Source organism: Zootoca vivipara, chromosome 3 (genome assembly GCF_963506605.1).
Source record: "Zootoca vivipara chromosome 3, rZooViv1.1, whole genome shotgun sequence".
NCBI lineage: Eukaryota > Metazoa > Chordata > Lepidosauria > Squamata > Lacertidae > Zootoca > Zootoca vivipara.
The window spans coordinates 105,937,406-105,960,561 of record NC_083278.1 but is presented as its reverse complement, the minus strand read 5'-3'; the positions used below and the strand labels follow the sequence as shown (position 1 = coordinate 105,960,561).

General features: G+C 44.1%; 1 protein-coding gene across 2 annotated transcripts in view; it reads right to left on the bottom strand.

Annotated features, from left to right (window-relative positions):
- The window catches only part of PPP1R21 (protein phosphatase 1 regulatory subunit 21), a 40,954-nt gene that overhangs the window by 10,733 nt on the left and 7,065 nt on the right, over positions 1 to 23,156 (bottom strand). The window contains exons 4-17 of one of the 2 annotated variants that reach the window (XM_035111081.2): positions 21,570 to 21,668; positions 17,813 to 17,977; positions 17,399 to 17,457; positions 16,939 to 17,033; positions 14,573 to 14,625; positions 12,663 to 12,812; positions 11,814 to 11,915; positions 11,635 to 11,723; positions 9,733 to 9,869; positions 8,639 to 8,731; positions 7,361 to 7,488; positions 4,468 to 4,620; positions 2,950 to 3,042; positions 817 to 1,065 (exon numbers count right to left, since the gene is read on the bottom strand). In XM_035111081.2, coding sequence (XP_034966972.1) covers positions 817 to 1,065; positions 2,950 to 3,042; positions 4,468 to 4,620; positions 7,361 to 7,488; positions 8,639 to 8,731; positions 9,733 to 9,869; positions 11,635 to 11,723; positions 11,814 to 11,915; positions 12,663 to 12,812; positions 14,573 to 14,625; positions 16,939 to 17,033; positions 17,399 to 17,457; positions 17,813 to 17,977; positions 21,570 to 21,668 — 1,665 coding nt within the window. Of the gene's footprint in view, positions 1 to 816; positions 1,066 to 2,949; positions 3,043 to 4,467; positions 4,621 to 7,360; positions 7,489 to 8,638; positions 8,732 to 9,732; positions 9,870 to 11,634; positions 11,724 to 11,813; positions 11,916 to 12,662; positions 12,813 to 14,572; positions 14,626 to 16,938; positions 17,034 to 17,398; positions 17,458 to 17,812; positions 17,978 to 21,569; positions 21,672 to 23,156 lie in introns of both variants that reach the window. The other variant, XM_035111080.2, reaches the window with a different exon arrangement.

The following is a 23,156-nucleotide window of genomic DNA, read 5'->3' as shown; positions in this document are numbered from 1 at the left end:
GTGTGTCAGTTCCAAACAAACACTGAATCCTAAAAGACACTCAGAAATGTCAGCATGCATAATTTCCAACTCTAAGGCCCATGTAAAATTACTTAGGTTTAATATATCAGATTACCAGGTATTTGACATGGGTAAGTTGGCCATAATAAACATTGACTGACTGACTGACTGATTGATTGATTGATTGATTGACGTGGGCAAGATCACAAATCCCACGCCTTAGCACCAAAAAGTTTAGCTCTGCTGCCGCATGGAAGCTTTATCAAGGTGAAATGAAGGTTCAAGATAAAGGGGACCAGGGTGGAATTTACCCTAATGAAGTCCTGGCTGAAAACATCAAACTCTGGGCAGAAAAAACCCCTTTTGAACACTGTCCAAAGTAACAGAGCCAGTGTGGTATCACAAAGGGACACCTGGGATCTGAATCCCTGCCATGAAACTCACTTGGTGACCTTAGGCAAGTGCATATTTCTCAATCTAGAATAAAATGGTGTTACTCCATTCATGTTGTGCTGAGCTTTTCAGTGGAAAGGGGGAAAACAAATCTGAGATAAAATCAAGACACGTTGGCCACATTTAGGTGTTTTGTTCAAGGCATCATGGATGAACATTGTGGCCACTACAGTGGGTTGGGGTGGTTGTTGTTGTTTTTTTAGGAGAGAATGAAGGCCCTGAGAGCTGTGTATATGAATATATGTGGTTTCTAGTGTCACTCACCTGAAAAATGTTAATTACAATGTTATTTTTAGATTTAGCTAGTATTGTAGTCAGTTGCCCAATTTCCAACCCACATCACTGGGAGTAAGGTGCACTTACAAGACTTGCAGTTTGAACTGGTTCCCGCAAAGCCTTCTCTGCAGCATCCTCCTTCTCCTGTTCATCTGCATTCAGTGTGAAGAGGCTTTCCTGGGTTGCCTCAATCCTCTGGTTGCCCACAGAGTTTCTGAGCTTATCGCTTACTCTTTTGTTCTCTTTTTCTAACCTAATTTTGGCCAGCTGGGCCTCCAGCATCCAGTGTTCTTTCTCCTGCTCCAGTTTCGTAATCTTCTCTAAGCTCTGCTGGACCTAGAGAAGAGCAAGAATTAGCACTATGAAGTGAACAAATGGGAAGTTAAAGTGTATCTAAAAGTGTGTGCATAGCAAGTTGAATCATTGCTTGAGCAGGTTGTATCTGGAGCAGAGAAGAGGCAACAAAAGCAACAACCTGTAGCTTTGACATACTTAAATGTGCGCCCTGCAGGCTCACAGCTTGCATTGAAAAGTTTCTGCCATCCGTAATGCCAAAAACTGCAAGCAAGGTTTCCATATGAGCGCTGCATTTCAGGCTATTTAAAAACAGGGAAAAAAACACAGGAGGGAATAGAAAAGAGACAGAGCGCAAGGAACCCATATGAAACTCAGGATGTGACAGGCAGCTCACATTTTTACGAACCTTTAAACAAATAATGTTTCCTTCACTTAAGAATGTAAACTTAAGATAGTGTAATGTGCAAGATGCACAGCTCAATATATGAACCCAACAAATTCATCTGCAGAATGGAGGAAACGGATGCCTGTGGTGACAGACCAGATAAAGTTTTACAAACTAAGGAGATATGGTTTATTTTTAAACACCCAAGAAAAGCATAGCCTTAGTCCATTAGACTGGCTTCCATGCAGCTGTGATAAGTTTGGCTAAATAGAATATTCGTCCTGGATAAGTGTTGTGGTTACATTATTCTCCAAAAGCCAGAGGAAGAAATAAATTTGGGGCTTCACATTATGTATTCCTATCTATTTACTAGCCATTTTATAGAACAGCTTGAATTAAATTCTAGCACAACATGAATTGGAGAGAATTAAGAACTACAAAAGGACCTCTCAGAGATCAACTTTGGGCTTTTAGCCACTAGCTCAACTGGCCATCTAGCTGGAAACCTGGTTCCTGAAGCCAAATTTCCAAGCTGGACAACATGTTTGGCAGCAAATAGACCTGACAACAGCACCATTTGTGTTAGAGGTTCTCTTCACTCACCCCACCAGCAATAAGATGACACAAAATAAACGGAGCATGCATGCCAATAAAAAAACGCTTTATGTTCATTCACCTTTTCTATCTGCTGAGTTCTGGTGGGGGGGAATGTCCAATTTCATACACATTTGACCTTCCTTTTTTTCTTTTTCTTTTTTACAATAAGAGGCCAAAGAAAGATGGAAGTGAAGTAGGACAGCAGATAATCAGAGATTTGATCCAAGCCTTCATGTGTAGAGAAGAAGAACCATATCCGACAGTGCTAGTGAGCTTTATGGCAGACTCACCTTTTCAGAGTCATACTGTCAATATGCCTGCCTGCTCTAGTCCCCTTGGTCTGCACTCAGACCAAGCCTGGATTGCACGTGGAAGTCTAGAGCCAAGCATAACCCTTTCACTAGTTAGACAAGGGATGCTTGAGATATTGAGCCTTTGCAAATTTTAATGCAAACTGAACCCAATGCACACTTTGCAAACTAACATCATTATCCTCCAGATTTCACACATCACAAATCTTGTGATGCATTTTTTGACTTGATAACTTATTCAAATTTGTTTTTAAAAACTCACATGTTTTAAAATAAAATGCATTTAGAAACTAATTTTTTACTAATATTTTGTTTATAGGTGCACACTTTGTGGAAAAAAATACATTAAAAGTAAGTATGTAAATACAAAATAATATTTTTTAAGTGTTGGAAGCTGCCCAGAGTGGCTGGTGAGGTATAATAATAATAATAATAATGTGTGGAACAGGCTTACAAAGGAACAAATGCAAAACTGTCACAGTCTGCAAACACTCACCCCATCAATTCCCTATTTAGAGATACATTGCCATGAGCATTAAATGACGTTAGGACAGTGAGACTATCAAATTTAATACAGTTTCAGCGAGCGCACTAAGCTTAGGAACAGCTACGTGTCGGACGATTGAATACCTGCTGTGCAAGGCCTTCTCTGCTCTCCGTGGAACTCAGAAGAACTCTGCGGTTGGCCAAGGCCTCTTCATAAGGCACTGAATCGCAACATGGCTGGAGCCAAAAGATATACATGACTTCAGTGAGTTGGGTTACATATGGGAAGAGTTAAGCTCCCCCGCCCGCTTGCCCTCCCTCGCTAGCAAAAGTATTTGTTGATGCTTTCCAGGCCCTTGGTGGCAGAGATCTGCGCCTGGTGTATTAAACTTTTGGAGGGGAGGGGGGCAGAGAACAAAGAGAAAACGCACAGCTGCAGCATTGCTCTGAAGTGCCTTGGGCAGAAAGCAACAGAGGAAGGCCACTGTGCATTCCATGCGTGGACCGGATCTCAAACAAAGAATGAAAACAGCTGCATGTCATTCGGATGGCAGGTTTTTCAGCTGGAAACACCATCAGAAGTTCTGTCATATAAGCAACAAAAGAGTTGTGGGAGATGCTGGCAGCATGCAGAAAGAAGGGGTGGGATTAGGATGGTGTGAAGAGTCAACAATAGTAAAAGAGAGGCTGAAACAGGGTGACAAGGGGTCAAATGGGATGCTATGGGAGTCAGCATGCAACAGGTCTGTCCTCAACTGAACTAAAATTTGGGAGCTGCCTCCACTGTCACTTTTCTTCCAGCTATAATCAAAAACTCCACCCACCCACACCCACAAGCAATCAACTAACTTACAACAGCTTGAGTTTTAAAATTTTCACCGCAATTCACATTTCATTAGTCTAGTTTGGGACTGAAAAAACACAAGTCAGCAGACTCATGTGATTTATTTGCCACTGGACCGCACCACTTCAGAGAAGAGGTGGAGTGAACTTTGTACAGTGTTTGAGTGCTCCTCTATATTTTGTTTCAAGTGTGGCGGGGTTCTGTGCAAGAAGGGTTCTAGTCCTACAAGACAAGTCTATGGCTTAGAGAACTACAGAAACTCTGAAGTCCCAAAGTAGCCCAGGTTGATATTTGTGGCATAATAAAAGATGCACTCATATCCCTCCCGCTCTCTGGTACCAGTGAGACAAGGAAGACAATAAGCCTGCAGTGGCCTCATCAAACTTTTCAACAGCTTTAGTTACACTAAACTTCTAATTAGTTCCATCCCCAAACCTTGGCCTATGCAAACATATCGAACCTGTCCAGCTAACAAATGTCCATCATCTCTACTCGACTACTAAGCTGTGAGACCACCCTGCCCAGATTTTTCCACGCAGACTAATAATGACATCCATTCAGCCTGCCCCACCCACCCATATTTCCATAAACAGAGAGCGCAAAGGCTGCTGTATACTGGTCTCCGCTCCACAATCTTTCCTGGAGCTCTGCCCCAAGCAAGTATACAGCTCGGGAACAAAAAATGATTTCATCAGCAACCAAGAACCACTTCCTTCATGGGCGGAGAGAATCCAATCCCACATCAAAAGGATTTTTAGAGCGTGTCCCAGGGATCCAAGTCACTGAGCTACAGCTATTGTTCTTGAACAGGCACAAACCTTCTTCAGCAATCTCATGTAAGCAGCTGCTTTCTTCTTGTACTGAAGCATGCACTCCGCCGAGAGGGGGTTGATAAACTCCATTCCTCCCTTAGGCCCATAGCTCAGCGATGCAGTGAAGCAGTCTAGGTTATTGCTGAAGAATGAAGCAACCTACACATACAAATGCAGAGAGTTAAAATACTTGGCAGAGTTTAGAGCTAGAAGAATTAGATGCAAAGAGAGCCCTGAGCTTATGTGTTCCCCTTCATCCTACTTCAGCAAAACCGTAAGAAGCTTGGAACCATTTGCTTACATTTTAGATCAGGGGTCCCCAAACTAAGGCCTGGGGGCCGGATGCAGCCCAATCGCCTTCTAAATCCGGCCCGCGGGACGGTCCGGGAATCAGCATGTTTTTACATAAGTAGAATGTGTACTTTTATTTAAAATGCATCTCTGGGTTATTTGTGTGGCATAGGAATTTGTTCATATTTTGTTTCAAAATATAATCCGGCCCCCCACAAGGTCTGAGGGACAGTGGACTGGCCCCCTGCTCAGGGGCATCGTAACGGGGGGCGGGCCACCCCGCACTCCACTCTGCAGGGGGCAGCACCCCCTGGCCCTTCCGTACTTCCACCAACGGCAGCCGCCGCAGCCGCCATCGCAAAGAGGCTGCCCCGATGCTGCTGGCGGCCATCCGCCACTCAACAGTGGCTGGCCAGGTGGGGCAGGGCCACACACGGAGGCGGAGCTTGCTGGGCCGGGGCTCCCGCCTCTGGCTCACAGCTGGGTGGCCTCGCCGCCGCTGTGCTGCTCCTGGCAGCAAAGCAATCCAGTGAAGAGCCTGACGGGGCAGCAGGAGCTGGAGAGTTTGTGTTGCCCACACACCATCGTTCCCAGCGAGGAGCCTGAGTGCAGGGCAGCAGGGCGCCTCGCCTAAAGCTTCGCCCGGCAGCTTCCAGCCAGCGCGGAGCACGGGAGCCCTTTCACGTTTCCAGCCCACGCTTAGAAAAAGCCAAGCCGGGGAGAAGAAGGCTTGAAAGACCGGTCAGCGGCGGGAAGGAACGCAATCCGTCTCCTCCATCTCTGATCTACAATGAGTGCCAAACAGAGCCGTCCTTCCCATTGGGTTTACTGGCGCTGGAGGGGGGGGAGCTTCGGTGTGTGAGGTAGAGCTTTGCAGAAACACACTGATGCACTTATGGGCATGAACTACATGCATGAACAAAAGGGTAAGTAGCATCAGTTTCCTTCTCCCACCCCCACCCCAAAATAAAGCAAAAATAAAGCGTATCTGGGTGTGTGTCCTGCACATTGCTCCCACTGTCGCCTCCTGCTTTTGAGAGGGAGAGGGGGCTGAGCTGGGTTCGCTTGGCTTGCCAGGGGTTAAAAGGAACTGAGCTAAGAGTCCTAGAGAGGATAGGAAATGAAATCCCCGGATAGGTCCTCCAGAGCACAAGCCGAGGTCTTTCCTGCAAGGAGAAGGCAGGTGGCTGTTGTCTCTCTGCTCTGCAAGTGCTGCCTCGGCGGCCCCTTCTGGGATCTGGTGAGCCTTCACTTTCTTCTTGATGGGGTGCATTGGGGAGAAGACTATAGCAGGCTATGCAGGGGGGGGACACCTCCAAGTCAGGGAGCAGAGGGTCCTACCCCACCCCTCTGCAAAGCCAGAGAGGGAACGAGTTTTTTAGGTCTGCAACTACTGGTGGAGGCGGACCACAGCTGGCAGCGTCCGTCCGTCGTCGTCCCCCCCCCCGTCAGACCATCCCCTCCAGCGCACCGCCGTAAAAGGACACAGGCTCCCATGTTGCCTTAAAAGGCTCCAACGTGGGAGCCTGTGTCACCTCCGCAGAGCGGAGCTTGCTGGGCTGGGGAGGTGCGGACTCCGTACGGGGTGCCGTGCAGGCTGCGCATGCACCCCGCCCCCTGCGGAAAAAGTTTGCTGACCCCTGTTTTAGATTAACAGCAGGTTGTAGCATTTGTGGCTTTTTACGTTTGTTTTTGTTTTTTTAAAGGTGAGTTGTGGGGACATGACAGAGGTGTGCAAGGTCATGCCTGCAGTGAAGGTTTCCTCCTTCTCATATAATACTAGAAAACTAGACCCATCTGAGTTGTGCGAGATTCGGGGGTGGGGGGGACATTTCAAAGCAGTGATGGTTACATTGGCTCCCAGTACGTTTCCGGGCACAATTCAAAGTGTTGGTGCTGACCTTTAAAGCCCTAAACTGCCTCAGCCCAGTATACCTGAAGGAGCGTCTCCACCCCCATCGTTCTGCCCGGACACTGAGGTCCAGCACTGAGGGCCTTCTGGCGGTTCCCTCACTGTGAGAAGCCAAGTTACCCAGGGAACCAGGCAGAGGGCCTTCTCACTAGTGGCACCCGCCCTGTGGAACGCCCTCCCACCAGATGTCAAAGAGAAAAACAACTACCAGATTTTTAGAAGACATCTGAAGGCAGCCCTGTTTAGGAAAGCTTTTAATGTTTGACGCACTATTGTATTTTAATATTTTGTTGAAATATTGGATGCAGTGTGTCTCTGAATACCAGTTGCTGGGAGTCACAACTGAGTGCTTCTGCACTCATGTCCTGCTTTGGGACTTCCCACAGGCATCTGGTTGGCCACTGTGAGAGGAATAAATGGGACACTGGCCTGATCCTGTGGGGCTCTTATGTCATTGTGTCCTTATGAAAATGCTTTCTGGCTGCATAAATTTATACCACCTAAGCTTTGCCCTCAAGGAATGCATCACAAGAACAACAACTTTCTCCTTTATGAATATTCCCAATTTGTGACAATAAAAGAGAACTTTTGCATGAATTTAGATATATATACATCATAGAGAGGCTGCAAGCTCATGTTAGTTTCACAATGCTGATTTAGGCTGCTGTGACGGCTTTGGGTAAGAAAAGAAGTTACCTTGCCGGCTCCGTTTGTTAATGCCACCACAGATGATAAGAGGCAGTCGTTGGTGTTGATGAGCTTCTGCGTGGCTGTGGGGAGCTCTTGCTCCAAAGCAGCTTTTTGACTATAATGCTTATAAATATCTGAAACCAGAAAAAATTAACTTGCATCAGGTGTGCACATTGCCCTCCGAACCTCTCATTCAGATCCAGCCCGAAAATCCCATTTCTTGCTAAATGTCATCTTTTCTACCTAGAAAAGCACTTTCAAAAGATAGATACGACTATCTGTGGAGACAATTCTACAGAGATTAAACTTTCTTGCATGCAAAGCATGCGCTCTAACTCTGAGCTAGCTATATTTTAAGCAAATCCCGATTGCCTGGCACACCTAGACAGCAGGAAAGAAGACTATAGTAGGAAGTAGCTAGAACCTTTTCATTATTGAGTATTGCCCTTAACGAAAATGGACTTCACACCTTCTGTTTCAGTGTAGTTAGGCAGAACCCTTTACATTATGCTAGCAGTACTTAATTTCACTATAAACCTTGTGCTTCAAACCTTATAGGATATTTTCTTGGAACACTTTCCCCTGATTTCAGTGGAGAGCCAGTACTGAGTAGTGGAGGGATCATTAGTATTCAACGAGAAAGACTCAGGTTCAAATTCACACTCCATGGTAAAAGTCAATGTAGGCCACCTCTGACCCATTTCACGGGGTTATTACAAAGATACATTACCAGTATTTATTGTTATTTTTGTATATACTGTAGTTGAAAACTTGTATCAGTAAAAAACAACACCACTGTATTTGAGTATACTGTAATTTGTTTCTCTCTTTTGCTGATGCACATACAGTGGTGCTTCGATTTACGAATTTAATCCATTCCGAAGGCACCTTCATAGGTTGAAAAATTTGTAAGTCGAAAAGCGCCATTGGAAACGCGATTTCCCATAGGAATGCATTGGAAATGAAAAAATTTGCAAGTTGAAGCAACCCCATCTAAAAATTCGGAAGCCGAAAAAACCCTATCTAAAACCGCCGCGGTTTCCGTTCGGATGTCGAGAAATTCGTAAGCGTGCGGCCATTTGCCCCATTCGTGAGTCAAAAAATTCGGTTGCCAAGTCGTTCGTAAGTCGAGGTACCACTGTACTAGGTAGGCCAACCATGCAAAGGCCATTAAATCTTTATGACATCCACCCACCACCCATAAAGTGTTAAGTGACCAGAGCGCTAATGTGTCTTCTTTTTTTTAATAATAATAAAAGCTATATATCCTTCAGCCAGTCTCACCTTTCATGACATCGTGAAATCCATTAAGGGTTGAAGCAATGTATGTGAGCAGAGAGCTGAAGTTTGTACGAAGCAGACGGTCTGGATTTGTGCCTGGAAGTTGCACAAAGAGCAGAAAATCCAAATGTAATGACAAGTGTCAAGGAGAAAAGGGGGCATTTGCCAAATAGAATAGTTCCCACTAGCAAAACAGTTTATAAGAGGCCTGGTTTCGTTAAAAGGATGGGGGCATTTCTGCATTGCAGTCGGCTGGACTAGATGACCCCTGGGTTCCCTTCCAACTCTACAATTCTATGAAGTTCATAAAGCAGCCTTCACAAACTTGGTGCCCTCCGGATGTTTTGAGCTGCAGCGCTCATCACCCCTAGCCAGAACGACCAACTGCAGGGCACTAGGTTGGCAAAGGCTGCCATAAAAGAGCTATATGTAATCAGCGGTTATCCAGCTTCCTCAGTCCAAAAAAGGGAAGATATCAGAGTCCCTTATTTTACTGAAGTTCACGTGAAGTTCAGATTCCTGATCAAGTGGAGAATTTGGGTGAGGTTGGGGAGGGAATCCTATAAATACTACTACCCATAATCAAATTATGGAGTATTCCAATAAAATCCCTTGAAGCATTTCTCGTCCGCTTTCTGTAAAATACAAGTCTCACTCTTAGTGTTGATTCCAACCTAAGTACACAGATAAAAACACTGTACCTACAATTTAAGGAAGTTTCATTAAAAAGAAATATATATATATATATATATATATATATATATATATATATATATATATATATATACTAGAGTCATATCTGGAAAAGCCCAGGAAAGGTACACGACTGGGGGATTGATCACTGGAGCATAATTCTTAAATATTTAGAGTCATACTACAGTAGTGACAAAAAGCTAACTGCTCACCATGAACTACAAATCCCTAGATACCCCAGATCCTTTCATACAATAAATGCAGGCAATGACATGCATGTAATTTGATGTCGGTGTGGCAAAAACAGAAACACCTACCCACCAGATTTAATACTTAGCCCACTGAATTTTGAAATTATAGATCCTGCAATATTTCAGCTGCCCTGGTCTGCTGCTGATACTTACTAGGTAAGGCAAGAAGATTAATGTAGGTGTGCAACTTCTCAAAGACTGCAGTCAGCTTCTTCATGTCTCTCTGCAGCTCCATGTTCCTGCCTCTTAACGCAGCTGTGCAAAGAGAAGATTCACACTCTTCTTCCAAACTAGGAACATATGAATTTATGTTTTTAAAAGTGAGTATTATGGTGGTAGTGGTTATTTTTTAAAAAATATATATACATGATATTCAGAAAAGATGAGATAAACATTGCGGGGCACTTTTCTGAACAAGCTGTTATTGAGGGTTTGTTCAAAATGTCAAAAAGGAACCCATATCAATGCTTCAATGATACATAAATTTAAGCAACTGGTTGAAATGCTGCTGTTTGCATTCCTTTCTCTTTACTATTTAATTGGTTTTAGGTATCTGAGTTCTTAGCATTGTACATTGCCTTTGACCAGGGGTCAGCAAACTTTTCAGCAGAGGGCCGGTCCACTGTCCCTCAGTCCTTGTGGGGGGCCGGACTATATTTTGGGGGGGAAATATGAATGAATTCCTATGCTCCACAAATAATCCAGAGATGCATTTTAAATAAAAGGACACATTTTACTCATGTAAAAACATGCTGATTCCTGGACCATCCGCGGGCCAGATTTAGAAGGCGATTGGGCCACATCCGGCCCCTGCGCCTTAGTTTGGGGACCCCTGCCTTTGACATTTTGTGTAGGAAAGGTGAGTTATATGTTTATAAATAAAATTTAAAAGGCAGTCAAAGAATCAGTTAAAATTATTAAACTGGCAAACAGTCCTGCTTTTAACTTTGTCAGGCGCCTTTATCACTTTCACCTGGCAGCATCCATTACAGCAGGCTATAGATAGGTAAGGAAGAGAGGAAACAAGGCCATTCTGTTGGCTCAGCTGAGAGACCAACAACTTCTGTTTCTGTCTCTGCTTGAAAAACGTTCTGCTGCAGTTGATTATTTTAAGAACTTCGTAACTACTGGTAAGCACTTGTGCTTGAGGTTTTTTTCCTTCTCCCTTCCAAAATATTTTTCCCCTTGTGCTAGGTATTTTTGATAGTAAGTCTGAGGATAGAGGATAGATCTCTGTAAGTCAGTCTTGCAACTTTTTTGGGTTAAAGAGTAGGGTAGAAAAAGGTAAAGGTAAAGGACCCCTGACAGTTAAGTCCAGTCACAAACGACTCTGGGGTTGCGGCGCTCATCTCACTTTACTGGCCGAGGGAGCCGACGTTTGTCCGCAGACAGTTTTTCCGGGTCATGTGGCCAGCATGACTAAGCCGCTTCTGACGAAACCAGAGCAGTGCATGGAAATGCCATTTACCTTCCCGCCGGAGCAGTACCTATTTATCTACTTGCACTTTGACGTGCTTTCGAACTGCTAGGTTGGCAGCAGCTGGGACCAAACAACAGAGGCTCACCCCATCACAGGGATTCGAACCACCAACCTTCCGATTGGCAAGCCCAAGGCTCAGTGGTTTACACCACAGCGCCAACCATGTCCCAAAAATATACACACAAATAAATATGAAGATGGTTGGCTCTCTAACAAGATGCATGGGGGAGAATGACATTTATACGAAAGCTGCTAAAACTCTGGGTGATATTCAGTGTTAGTCATAGAGTAGATCCATTGTAATCAATGTATGTACAAGAGATCCTGATTCACATTAAGAAATCTAACATTGGAAGCAATGCCCTCTCAGACAGATAATGACAGTTGCTATGATAAAATAAAGAAACTCCCCACCCTCCACTGCCACCTTTGAAACATTCATTGTCAACCATCATTATGAACATTCTCAAGAACCAGAGGTATGTTACCATGCTACTCTCAGACTCTTAACGTAATTTATGAGCAGCACACTGAATTATAGTTCCCATTGTGCGGATCAAAAAGGGGGGAAGTACCTTTTCAATTGATAAGGAAGAATCTTCCTGAGAAAGCAGACATAAGATGCTAAGTAATCAGAAAAGGATTTCAATTTCACAGTTGTCTCCTTTGAAGAGAAAAGAAGAAAATGTGTCTCAGGTATTTATTAGCAACCTGTCTCGGACACGGAATGTGACAATAAAGACAACCATATTACCAGAACTGTGACAGTGTCCTCAGTGATGCTCTCAAACAAGTGTAGCATTCCTTCTTCCAGGGGGCGAATGTAGGATGCGTTTTCATGAAGGTACTGCGAAAACTGAACCAAGAGACACCTGTCAGTGGTTCCAGCAGGCACTGCTTGCAAAGCAAGGGAACTATTTGGCATTAAAACAGATTACCAGCACTGCTTTTGAACTGCCGTATGCCAGGGGTGTGGGGGACAGATTATTTTGGGCTATGGGGCCTGGGAGGGGGAGAAAGTAAGAGGAAAAGGAACGTTCAGAAACCCTGAAGCAAAACTGTGCAGGCATTTTGACCAAGGGAAGATTTCTTTTATTTTATTTACAAAACCACATCCTGTGACTATTTAATTATAACCCACAGCTTCATCACTACAGAGTTCCCGAAGGCACCTTACTGTTAAATATTTTCAAAATAGAACACATATAAAAGCAATGCAGCAGCAAAAGCTCAGAACATTACTGCCCAACATCACATAACAATTTTTTAAAAAAAAGAATCTGGGAATTATTATTCTTATTCTTATTATTATTATTATCATCCTTCAACTGGCTTTCCAGCATCTTGGACAGAGAGAGAAGTGCTCTTTCAGCTGGAGGTGCCAGGGATCGAACCGGAAACCTTTGCATACAAAGCAGCCGTAGTGTTAACTTGGCAGAAATGTGTGGTGAGAAACTTTCACTCCATTCTGTACAATTTTGCATAAACAAAAAAGGAGCTGCATTCCATCCGCTGTAGAAAAATGTAGCAAGCTGGCACATAGCGTGCTTATCGTATGTCCACTTTAATCTCTTTACGTAAAGCTCACCCCAAGCCAGCTTACCTTCTGATTTAATGGCGATATTGCATCTGTGGCAGAATCAACAGGGAAAATCTGGACTCGCTGTTCTGTGTAGGTGTGGAAATTCAGAAGGGCCGTCACCAGATCTTGAACAAAGGCCAGCGCTTGGCCAGCAAGGTCACGCAGCTTCAACTGCAAGGTACAAAAAGCAGTGATGCAGCTCATTTTATTTTGATGGAGAGCAGTCTCTTTTACAAGAGGCCTTTCCCAGCACTGCTCCTAACTGAACAAACAGAAGAATAAAATATGACAGACCTCCTCCCTGCTGCAAAGGTTCTTCTGTTGAAGAAGCAGAATAAGAGCACTGTGATCTGATTGTATCAGGGCAAAATCTTGGTGCTTCTCATTCATTTTTCAGCAACAAAACCAGAATGCATTTTGTGGTGGGAATGAAAACCAATATACTTCACAAGTAGTATTCTACTAGGCATCCTTCTATTGTCTTAATGGTTTAGAAGACCACATGCAAAGACTCGGACAGCAGCAAGTTTTACCATATTAAAATCTGAACCTAGAGAGTTGGAGCAGTGCTGTACTTCCGTCCTCATCTACAGCACTAATGCCAAGTTCTTTTTCAGTCTTGGTGGGTGGGGCTGAGACAAATGAGTTTTTGCCGTCTCCAAGGAGCAGAATTCTGGGAGAGCCCGTTCTACCTCTGAAAACAGGTGGCTGCTCTTTTGACTCTTATGTCAAGTTGCCACCAACAGACCATCTTACACTGCTTTGACCTAAATCCCCCCTTTTGCAGTCATGAATACTTGGGAGGCATTAACCAAGATCTGGCAAGATGGGAAACCCCAGGCAAATGGCGATAAAGGGTGGGCAAGAAGCAAAGGACTTTGAAAAAAATGGGACAGAGCAGGAGTGGGGTGAGTGAGAATTGTACAAATGTTTATGGGCGGATAAAAAATGGTCTGAATTTGGAATGTATTAAGGAGCTGGCTGTAATCTCTCGAGACACCGATTCCAAGGAAAGGGGGTAGATTTAGTTTGGTAAGAGGGAATAAAAAGGGGGTAAAATAATTTTATAATTAAGATAGAGCAATTCTGGGTAAAAGGGCAGAGAACATTGGGTAACAAAGGCATTGTGAAGTATGAAGGGTTAATGGTTAAAAAGAAGTTATATTTGGGGAGAAAGAAAGGGTGGGTAGAAATGGAAACTGCAATAATTAATGAATTATTGAGAACTCAAGAAGGGGGTACGAGGAAGTCCGATGTGTTTAGAATCGAATTGAAGTTGAGAAGTATGATAATAATTTTTTTTCTTTCATATATATTTTTTGCTGTTCTTTTCATATAAGTGAGGAATATTGTTGTATTAATATTGAAGAAATAAGATTGTCGTATTATTTTCCTCTTTGTATTTTTCTTTGTGTAAAACCTAATAAAAATCATTTATATAAAAAAAAGAAAAAAATGCTTAATATCCAACATAAAAAAATTCCTTCAGTAGCACCTTAAAGACCAACTAAGTTTTTATTTAGTTGGTCTTTAAGGTGCTACTGAAGGAATTTTTTTATTTTACTTCGATCCAGACCAACACGGCTACCTACCTGTAACCAATATCCAACATGTTTCAGATCTCTCGGCTTCTTCATCAGGGAGTTTCAAATACAGAAATTTAATCTCTTGTATGATCTTCCACAGTATGAGGAAATTGGACACAGTATAACAAAAGACTAAACTTCAGTCCCTGGTGAGGTGCCTGAGAAGTCCGAAATGCATTGGATATTAAAATGTTCCTCCTCCCACTTTGCTTCTTACTTTTTTCCACCCATAGCTAAGAGAGAACCAGCATTCCAGCTTTCTATTATTTGCTCTGCACTGTCCCAAAGCCTTAAGCCAAAGATGTTGCAAAGTTTTTAGGTTAATAATTTAGGTTTATTACTCACCTGCCGCCTTCTGCTGTGTAATGGCACATTCAAAGCATTATACTGGCTGGACCCTACAAAAAGAATCAAAGTATTACAGCAATTATTTTCCCTCTCCAATCCTCCTGCATTGCCTTAGACTATTAAGCCATTCAAGAACAGAGAAGCGTCATTTTCAAGCTGAATGGCTGACTCCTAGAGCTAGTAAAGGCTAAAAATTCAAATAAATGAATAGGATATTGGCAGGTGCACATGTCATTACGGAATAACACATTTCAACCCTGATCACCTTAGGATTTCTAAGGTTCTTTTTCAACAATATAGTAGCATGATATTGTTAAAACTATATCCCACCTTTCTGTCTCAAATACCAGGTAGGTCAGGAATATCCGTATAAATAAATGGAAGGCCACCTTAAGGCTAGAAAGAACTGAAATTTGAATTGAGAACTTCCTAATTTACAGCTCAGGTTTTTTAGCAAATACAGTGCACTAATCCGTTTATATTAGGCACATGGATTTCTTAGTAAGCAATGCAAATGAGACACCTAAATTAATGGTAGGCATTAATCCGTAAGACAAGCATCTATTTCAGTAGTTCCACTTGGCAAACTTGCAACATTTGCCACACACCTTGTCACCGTAAGCTAATTATGTTTCTGGATGCTCAGGTGGTAACAATAAATTCAAGACAACTTATAAAACGCCCAGCCACGTCAAAACTAAATTGGGGAAATAAAAGACAATTAAACCTAAACACACAACTGGCTTAATTTCCAACAAACTAGCCTTAAAAAATCAACAACCCTACAACAAACAACACCCAAGCTTAGGAACTGCCTACCGCAGGGCTCCCCAAACTTACCTGGCTTTGGGCTGGTGCCCGCCACACTAATGGCGCGATGGGCCGGAGAGCGGGGGAGCACGGGGGAGCGCACACCTGTGTGCATGCGCTATTTCTGGTGCACTTCCGGCTTGAAAAAGCGCCAGAAGTAGCTTGTGTGCATGTCCATGGGCGTCCTCCGACCCGGAAGTGCACCGGAAATGACGCTTGTACATGCGCACAAGCTATTTCCAGCGCTTTTTCTGACCCAGAAGTCGGCAGCTGCGCCGTGCTGGTAAGAGCGGGCAGCAGCAGCGGGCGGTGGGGTCGTCGCGGGCTGGATAAAAGAGGCCTTCGGGCTGTATCCGGCCCCCGGGCCTTAAGTCTGGGGACCCCTGGTCTACCGGGACAGGAGAGTTCCATTGCAGAGGAGCATCTACCGTAAATACCTATCTAGGTGCCATTAACAACCTGAACTTAGAGCACAATAGCCAGTTTACAAGAGCATTCCTGACCCTAAGAGCAAGGGCAGGCAACTATTATGGGAATGGAGACTGCATTCCCTTGAGAAAAGTGATTGGGGGCTGCAAAAGCCAATGTTGACAGGAAAACCCCTTTTTCTCCCCTCTCTCATTCATACACATTCATCCCTCTCTCTCATTCATCCCCTTCCCCCCCCCCCAACCCAGCAGAGAGTCTACCTCTCTCCGGGATGTCTCCAGCCTCTCCCACTTATTTATATGCTCTCATAAACAGGAATACAACAAAGCAGTGGTTAACACAAAGCTGGGAAATACAGGGAAGACCTCTTCACCAAGTGGCCCATAGGTTGTCGGCCTGTGTCTTTAGAGGGTATATAGAAAGTGGCTGAGTCTTAGGTACAAAAAGCCCCAAGCAATGGATGGTTTCAGCTATTCAAGCAAGCCGCAGAGGATAAACAAGTGGCTCAGGACTTCTATCTGATGTGCCACCTGGAACTGCATCTCTTTTGGCATGGGAGGGGGACAGGAACAGGTGGCTCATTCTGTGGCCAGCAATTGTTTGATTATCCCCAGCCACCCTGCCCTAATAACAATGTTCACTGCATCATCCCTCATGTGATTGTATGTAGAATGTTACGGCATTCCCAGAAGACTATGCATGAGAGAGACAGTCTGTTACTAGGAGCACAGGGCAGCTGCCGTAAAGGGCAGCTATCTGTCGCCTTGCCCTGCCCATCACTTAACAGGTACCTGTACCTGTCTTGGTGCAATTACTGCGGACGTTTCACTACCCCTGTTCCATATTTGTTGGCATAGGCATAAAATTTGTGTAACTGCATTCATAGATTGGTTAAGTTGTACTGCACACTACAGAAACGGAGATGGGAATTTAACACAGCACTGCCATTTTCAGTGGCAGCCCTGTGTGCCTTATCAAGCATAATTCCAGCCAAAGTCTGGTTGGCGGACTGGGCAAAACTAAGTTCAATTATTTTTGATGAATTAGGATGGGGAACTCTCAGCTTTTCAGTTTTCTATAGTTTCTTTTTAGCACACAACAAAGGTAATCCATGCAGTACCTACTGGTATCATTGAAAGGAACTTTTTCACTGATGATGTTCAAGGACTCCCCCAATCTGCTGCTCAAGTCCGCATGAAGGTGCTTTAACTGCTGCTGGCTGGATGATAAAAATAAGGCAACAACATGAAGTATTGGGTGCTTACTTGAAGCTGGAAAAACCAAACATGGGTGCATACATGAAGCTTCACCAGTTATGTCAGCTGATGGGCAAGTGGGTATGGGAAAAATCCTGATGGGCCAAACTGGACCCCCTGGTAGGCAAAGATTTCCGCATCCTGGACCTATAGGGTACCTTAATTACTAACACCCGAGAACTGGTCTGACTCCATATAAGGTTGCTCCTTATGCTCATGCCCATGCTAAGATGACAACGAAGCAATAGTTGTTTTACAACACTACATGCCTCAATAAAATGGAATTCCTAATCAAGTCTTTATTTTTTAAAGAGGTCAAGAGCATTACCATTCTTCTGTTCGAACCCTGCAGTCCTTGGCCTCTCTCTCTAGCGTCTGAGATTTGATCTAAAAGGTAAGCAGGGAGAGCAGAGCTGTCAATAGCTATTTGCACAACCAACTCCACACAGAGATTCTGAGTATGCTTTAAGCATTTATGAACCACAGTTCTGCCCCAAAGAGCACATAAATCACTGTTGAATGACAACAAGAACAATCAAACAAAAAATGAGAAGTTACATCAGCACCAAGTAAAAGAATTTAAGAACACAAATATAATTAAAACAGTTACTCAACCTTCAAATAAAACATTGATTGAAAAAGGAAGCATTTTTCCCACTCCCAAAGAGGCCAACAACATGAGGTGGGTGGGCCTTGCTGCTCTGAGATCTAGGACAGGGAGACATACAGCTTTGATACTTACTTCTAACTTGGCTTTATCGCTTTGCAATTTCTCTATTGTATCCATGTACTTCCGAGTGAGGCCATCCACCACGGCTTGGTGCTGCGCAGCCTCCATCTCCAAGACCTCCAGCTTGCTTCTCAGCTCAGTTTCCAAAAGATTGTGTTTCTCATTGGCCTCAAAGAACTGAAACAAGAAGGGAGAGTCTGAAATTGTCACAGAGCATCACCCAGGGGAGGACTGGCGGCTCAGATCCAAGGCTACACTGGAACAAGCACATGCCCCTAGGGCTGCAGCTCATAAGTAATTTCTGGCAACATTGTTTCCAGAAACGTAATAGGCCGAAAACTCTTACTTTGCCAAAGTGGTACACTTCTACTAAACTGGTATTTTGGCTCTTGAATTGGGGGGGGGAACCAAGAGAGCGTCAAACTAGATGTGATGCAGGGCATTTGTGCTCAGATAAGTGACCCAGGCGGGGGGGGGGGGGGAGAAAACAGATAAGGATCAAGGAATTAATAATCCCTCTGAAGCTATATAAACATACATATACCACTACACCCCTGCTGCTTATACCCACTTTTGTAAAAACCACAGGAGCTCCTAATCACAAATTATCTAATGCTGACATCCTTCAAACACTGAATCCAATACTGAATCCTTCAAACACAGATTCTGCAAATTCACACAACTTTAATATCTGGTTTCTCACCTTCTTGGTTTTGTTTTCCACCCCCACCCCCCCAAACAAGTATAATGTTTGAGTACTTCCTCCACAGCTACCCAAAAGTCTAGCCTTGTCTGTCTTCAGAAGCTGGACAGGCACATACACTGAAAACATGGGGAAGCTTTGCTTCTGAATTAGCTCTCCTGCAGACAGGAAAAGTAGATTTTTCAAAATTATTTTTTAATGAAGAAGTTTGAAATACCAGTAATTATTAGAACCAGTGCTGAAAAGGAAAAACAAATCATATTCAGCAAAAAAAATTAATATTAAGAAATGTTTAATGTAAAGGGAGTGTCCTTGTGGTATTGGACATTTAACGGGAGAGCCAGATTCAAATTCAGCTCAACCATGAAGCTTTCTGGGCCAGTCACTACCTCACAGCCTTACAGCACAGGGTTGTTATGAAGAAAAAATGGGGGTATACCCCTCAAAAAGGACAGGGTGGACATTCAAGAAATTTAAACAACGAGGTACTGAGTTTGGGGAAACAGTAGCCATGCCCTTTCCCCCTTTTATTTCTACTTTAAGAGTTCCTAATGCATTTAAGTGCAAATACACATTTACACAAAAATAACTTTTATGTACAGCAGCAAGAGAAGAGTTATCTGGCTCCACTGAGACCACAGGTGCTAGTCTATAGGCACCTGCAACAAACACAGAAACCATCTTCTTGGAAGCCTTTGCTCCCTTTCTGCAGGGGAGAACTTAGCTTTAAGCTGGAAAAAGAGCAACCAAGGAGAAAAAAATACTACAGAAACAATTCTACCAGAATCTGGAAATGAGAAAGAATGAAAGAAGCTGCTGTGTGAATGGAGTAAGCTTAAATGTACATAGCTTTCTGAGCATTAAATTAGGAGGTATTTTGGTTATCACTAGACCAATGATGAGGAAGGAGAGGTAGCATGGCTAGTAAATGTGTCTAGTCAGGAAGACAGGGACCTATGCCAGGTGAAGGGGTTATGGTCATTGCAGATTACATAGGAACAGAAGCTGCCTAGCTTAGAATTGTGTTTTATGACTGGCAGGGGCTCTCCAGGGTTTCAGGCAAGAGTTTTCCCCAGCCCTACCTGAAGATGCCGAGGATTTAACATGGGACCTTTTACATTCAAGGCAGGTGCTCTACTATTAAGCTATGTGTACAGCAAAGGCTAGGGACCCAGGTGGCGCTGTGGGTTAAACCACAGAGTCTAGGGCTTGCTGATCAGAAGGTCAGCGGTTCGAATCCCTGCAATGGGGTGAGCTCCCGTTGCTCGGTCCCAGCTCCTGCCCACCTAGCAGTTCGAAAGCACATCAAAGTGCAAGTAGATAAATAGGGACCGCTCCAGCGGGAAGGTAAACAGCATTTCCGTGCGCTGCTCTGGTTCGCCAGAAGCAGCTTTGTCATGCTGGCCACATGACCCGGAAGCTGTCTGTGGACAAACGCTGGCTCCCTCGGCCTATAGAGCGAGATGAGCGCCGCAACCCCAGAGTCGGACACGACTGGACCTGATGGTCAGGGGCCCCTTTACCTTTACAGCAAAGGCTGGTCAGTGAATGAAAACTGAAAGATGATGTAGCCCAAGCCTCTCTCCAGAAGACAGGAGACCAGCCAGCCACAGATCAATCTATGCATTATCCAAACAGCAGAGACACCAACAGATGCATTTAGGGCAAGCGGCTTCAGTAACGCAGTGAAAGCCACATGTTATACATGCCACTTGTTAGCAACTAGTTTTACCAGTGAGCCTCCCTGCCCTCAAGCCAACATTTCGTCTCTACAAGGAATAGCCGGCAGCAGACAGAAGCGGCTCTGGCACTCATCTCAAGCTTTTCCCTGGGAAACTACTTGGAAAAAGGCAAGAGGGAAAGAGAAACGGGGACAAAACATATCCTTGTAAAATGCTGAGAGGTTTTTGCTTTGTTTTTGTTTTTACAATAAAGCAGTGTATAATTTTTGTTAGTGAAATAAAATGGCAAAATAGCCCCCCCCCCCGCCCCGGTCTTTCCTGCATCTCTTCCCTACCCTCCAAAGCAACAGAGAAATGTTTTATGACTCCAGAGGGGGGGTTGATGACCAGGGCAAGATGTCTCCCCCAGATGAAGCATAATGGGCTAGGGCTAGATCAGAAGTGTGGAATCTTTTTCAGCCAGAGGGTCACATTCTCTAAGAAGGACCTCAGGCAAACGTGGGCAGAGCAATGAATGTAAATTTTCACCTTGGTACAGTAGGCTAGTTTCTGCACACGCTCCTCTCTCTCTGTTCTCCACCCAGGCAACCAAGAGTCACTGTCAGAGTTCGAGAGCATGCAAAAGTGCTGGAGGTGGGTGTAAAGCAGGGTCAGGGAGGAGAGTGGCCTGGGGAGTCCAAGGGGCCAGACAGAGTGGCTTGGAGAGATCCATACGTAACCTCTGGGCCTCAGATTTATCACCCCTACATTAGAGGATACTGGATTTGTTCTGATTCTATGGTGTACCAAGTGTCTTGCATTCGCTTAGTACAAATTTGGCATTTTTTTGGATTCAAAGAAAGCCAGGCATCTTGAAACAGTCAAGTCAGGACACTGTGAGAAACAAAGTTCCAAAATGCAGACCTGGCACAAGACAGATGGGTCATTCTGTTGTTTAATGTTTCTTAGAAGTTATACATTTCTAGAGAGCACTGCTGCTTGTGGACTACCAGAGTACAAACCGAAGTATTTCAAAACACAAGAGAGTCACTGAACAAATTGGCCAATTTTACCTAAAGGACAGCCTTTGGTGATTTCTTCTAAAAGTCTTACCCACCAGGGTTCCTAACCTTTTTGGGTGGACACCTTTTCCAAACTGGGTAAACTGTTGTGGGCAACACACATCCACAAACACCATGGCCAAGTCCACAATGCAACCTATTTTATTTGCTACAATATGTTTCTTTCACGCCTAATTTTAGGGAGGGGGCAGGGGAGGGACTCCTGTGAGTGCCAGAGAAGGCCTCTGTGGGCACATGGGCATCACAATGGCACCCCCTCCTGTACAAGTTGCCATGGAATTTAAATAGCCATAGAATATATTGTGTACTACCAAATTACACACCTGAATATGCAGCCGCTCGTTCTCTTCTATTTTCTTCTGAAGGTCTTCATCAAATACGTTTTTCTGTTCTTGGCTTAACTGGGATGCGGGTTCGCCGGTCTTCTAAGAGAAAGCAAAAGCATTCCTGCTTACTGAATGTTCTTAAAAGACTACTCTATAGTCATAGCTCCTGTGGATAGTTAGTACAGCAAAATATTGGAACTGCTTACAGTTTTCATACATGGGATTTCTTTAGAGTTACTATAGAATGGACTAGAGGGTGAGTTTTCAACTTGGGATTTCCTGATCTGTAGCTCAGCTCCTCAGTCACGACACTAGCTCTTCCCTGAATAGGTTAGGCCAGGTATGGACAGCCTCTGGCCCTCCATATGTTGCGGGGCTACAGCTCCCAGCAGCCCCAGCAAGCATGACCAAAGTTGGGAGTTGTCGTTCAGCAACATCTGGAGGGCCACAGTTTCACGGAAGCAGTGAGCAACATGGACTCATGAACCCAGAGCTCCCCATTCCAGTTCTCTATGGCAGCACATCAACAACCTCTGAGGGCACCCCACTCTCCTAACTTTCCCTTTATCTATTTTGCTGTCTGCCCAGAAGGCCATAATTTTGTGCAATTTCTCACTTCCTCAATTGTACAATGGAGAGAATGCAGGCAATGTTTGGCTTGCTTCCTCCTCTTGCTTTTATTGAAGATCCTGCACCACGGGTTCTATAAAATGTGCTAGTCATAATGATTTAATGAGAAGCAGGAAATGAGCGACGAACTGGCTTCAACTAATCTGGCAACATCTGCTTTCAGAGATTGCATCAAATGGCAAGAAGGCACATTATGCAGTTTAGTTGCTCAAGCTAAGGGGGTCCAGTCCTGGGCACTGCCCAGATAAGTGCCTGGGAATCAAGCATAATATGGTACCTGTGGTTCCTCAGAGGAAGGGCGTGGTATAATTGTAATAAAAAACCAGTCCATTTTAGGACACATCAAATACTAAAATAGATAATACAGCTAGAAAGAAACCTCTTAGACCTCTGCAACCCAATGCACAATTATCTTGGAGCAATACCCAAAGAGCATAGTGGGGCTACCTTCAGAGTAAATATGCATTAAGATTGCATTATCAGTATCTAACAGGAAGAGCAGAGAAGACCAAGCAGTAACCGGGAATGCCAAACAGGGCAGGCGCCAGAGGCACCTGCTGAGGCCTAAATTTCAGCAGGGAGCCCAATGTTCAGAGTCCCTTGAATCTGACCATGGCAGCTCACTTGCTTATCCTCCTTCTCTTTCTGGCCTCAAGATGATAAGGGAGAAAAGGTTGGTGGTAGTAGTGAGGAGGAGCATCAGCTGCTGCTGATTACTTGTCAGATCTTTGCCTGGGAAACTCTGCTTTCAAGAAACACTTACTAGGTGACCTTGGACCAGCCACTTCAGCCTAGTGTACCAAAAGAAACTGATATATTCACAAAGCAATCCTACCCAAATTTACAGTATGTGCAATGGTGCTTACTCAAGCCTCGATAAATACAGACTTCTATGAGCCGACAGAACACATTCATAGAAGAGGTTCCCCGCTGCACCTCTGCATGAGTCATTTC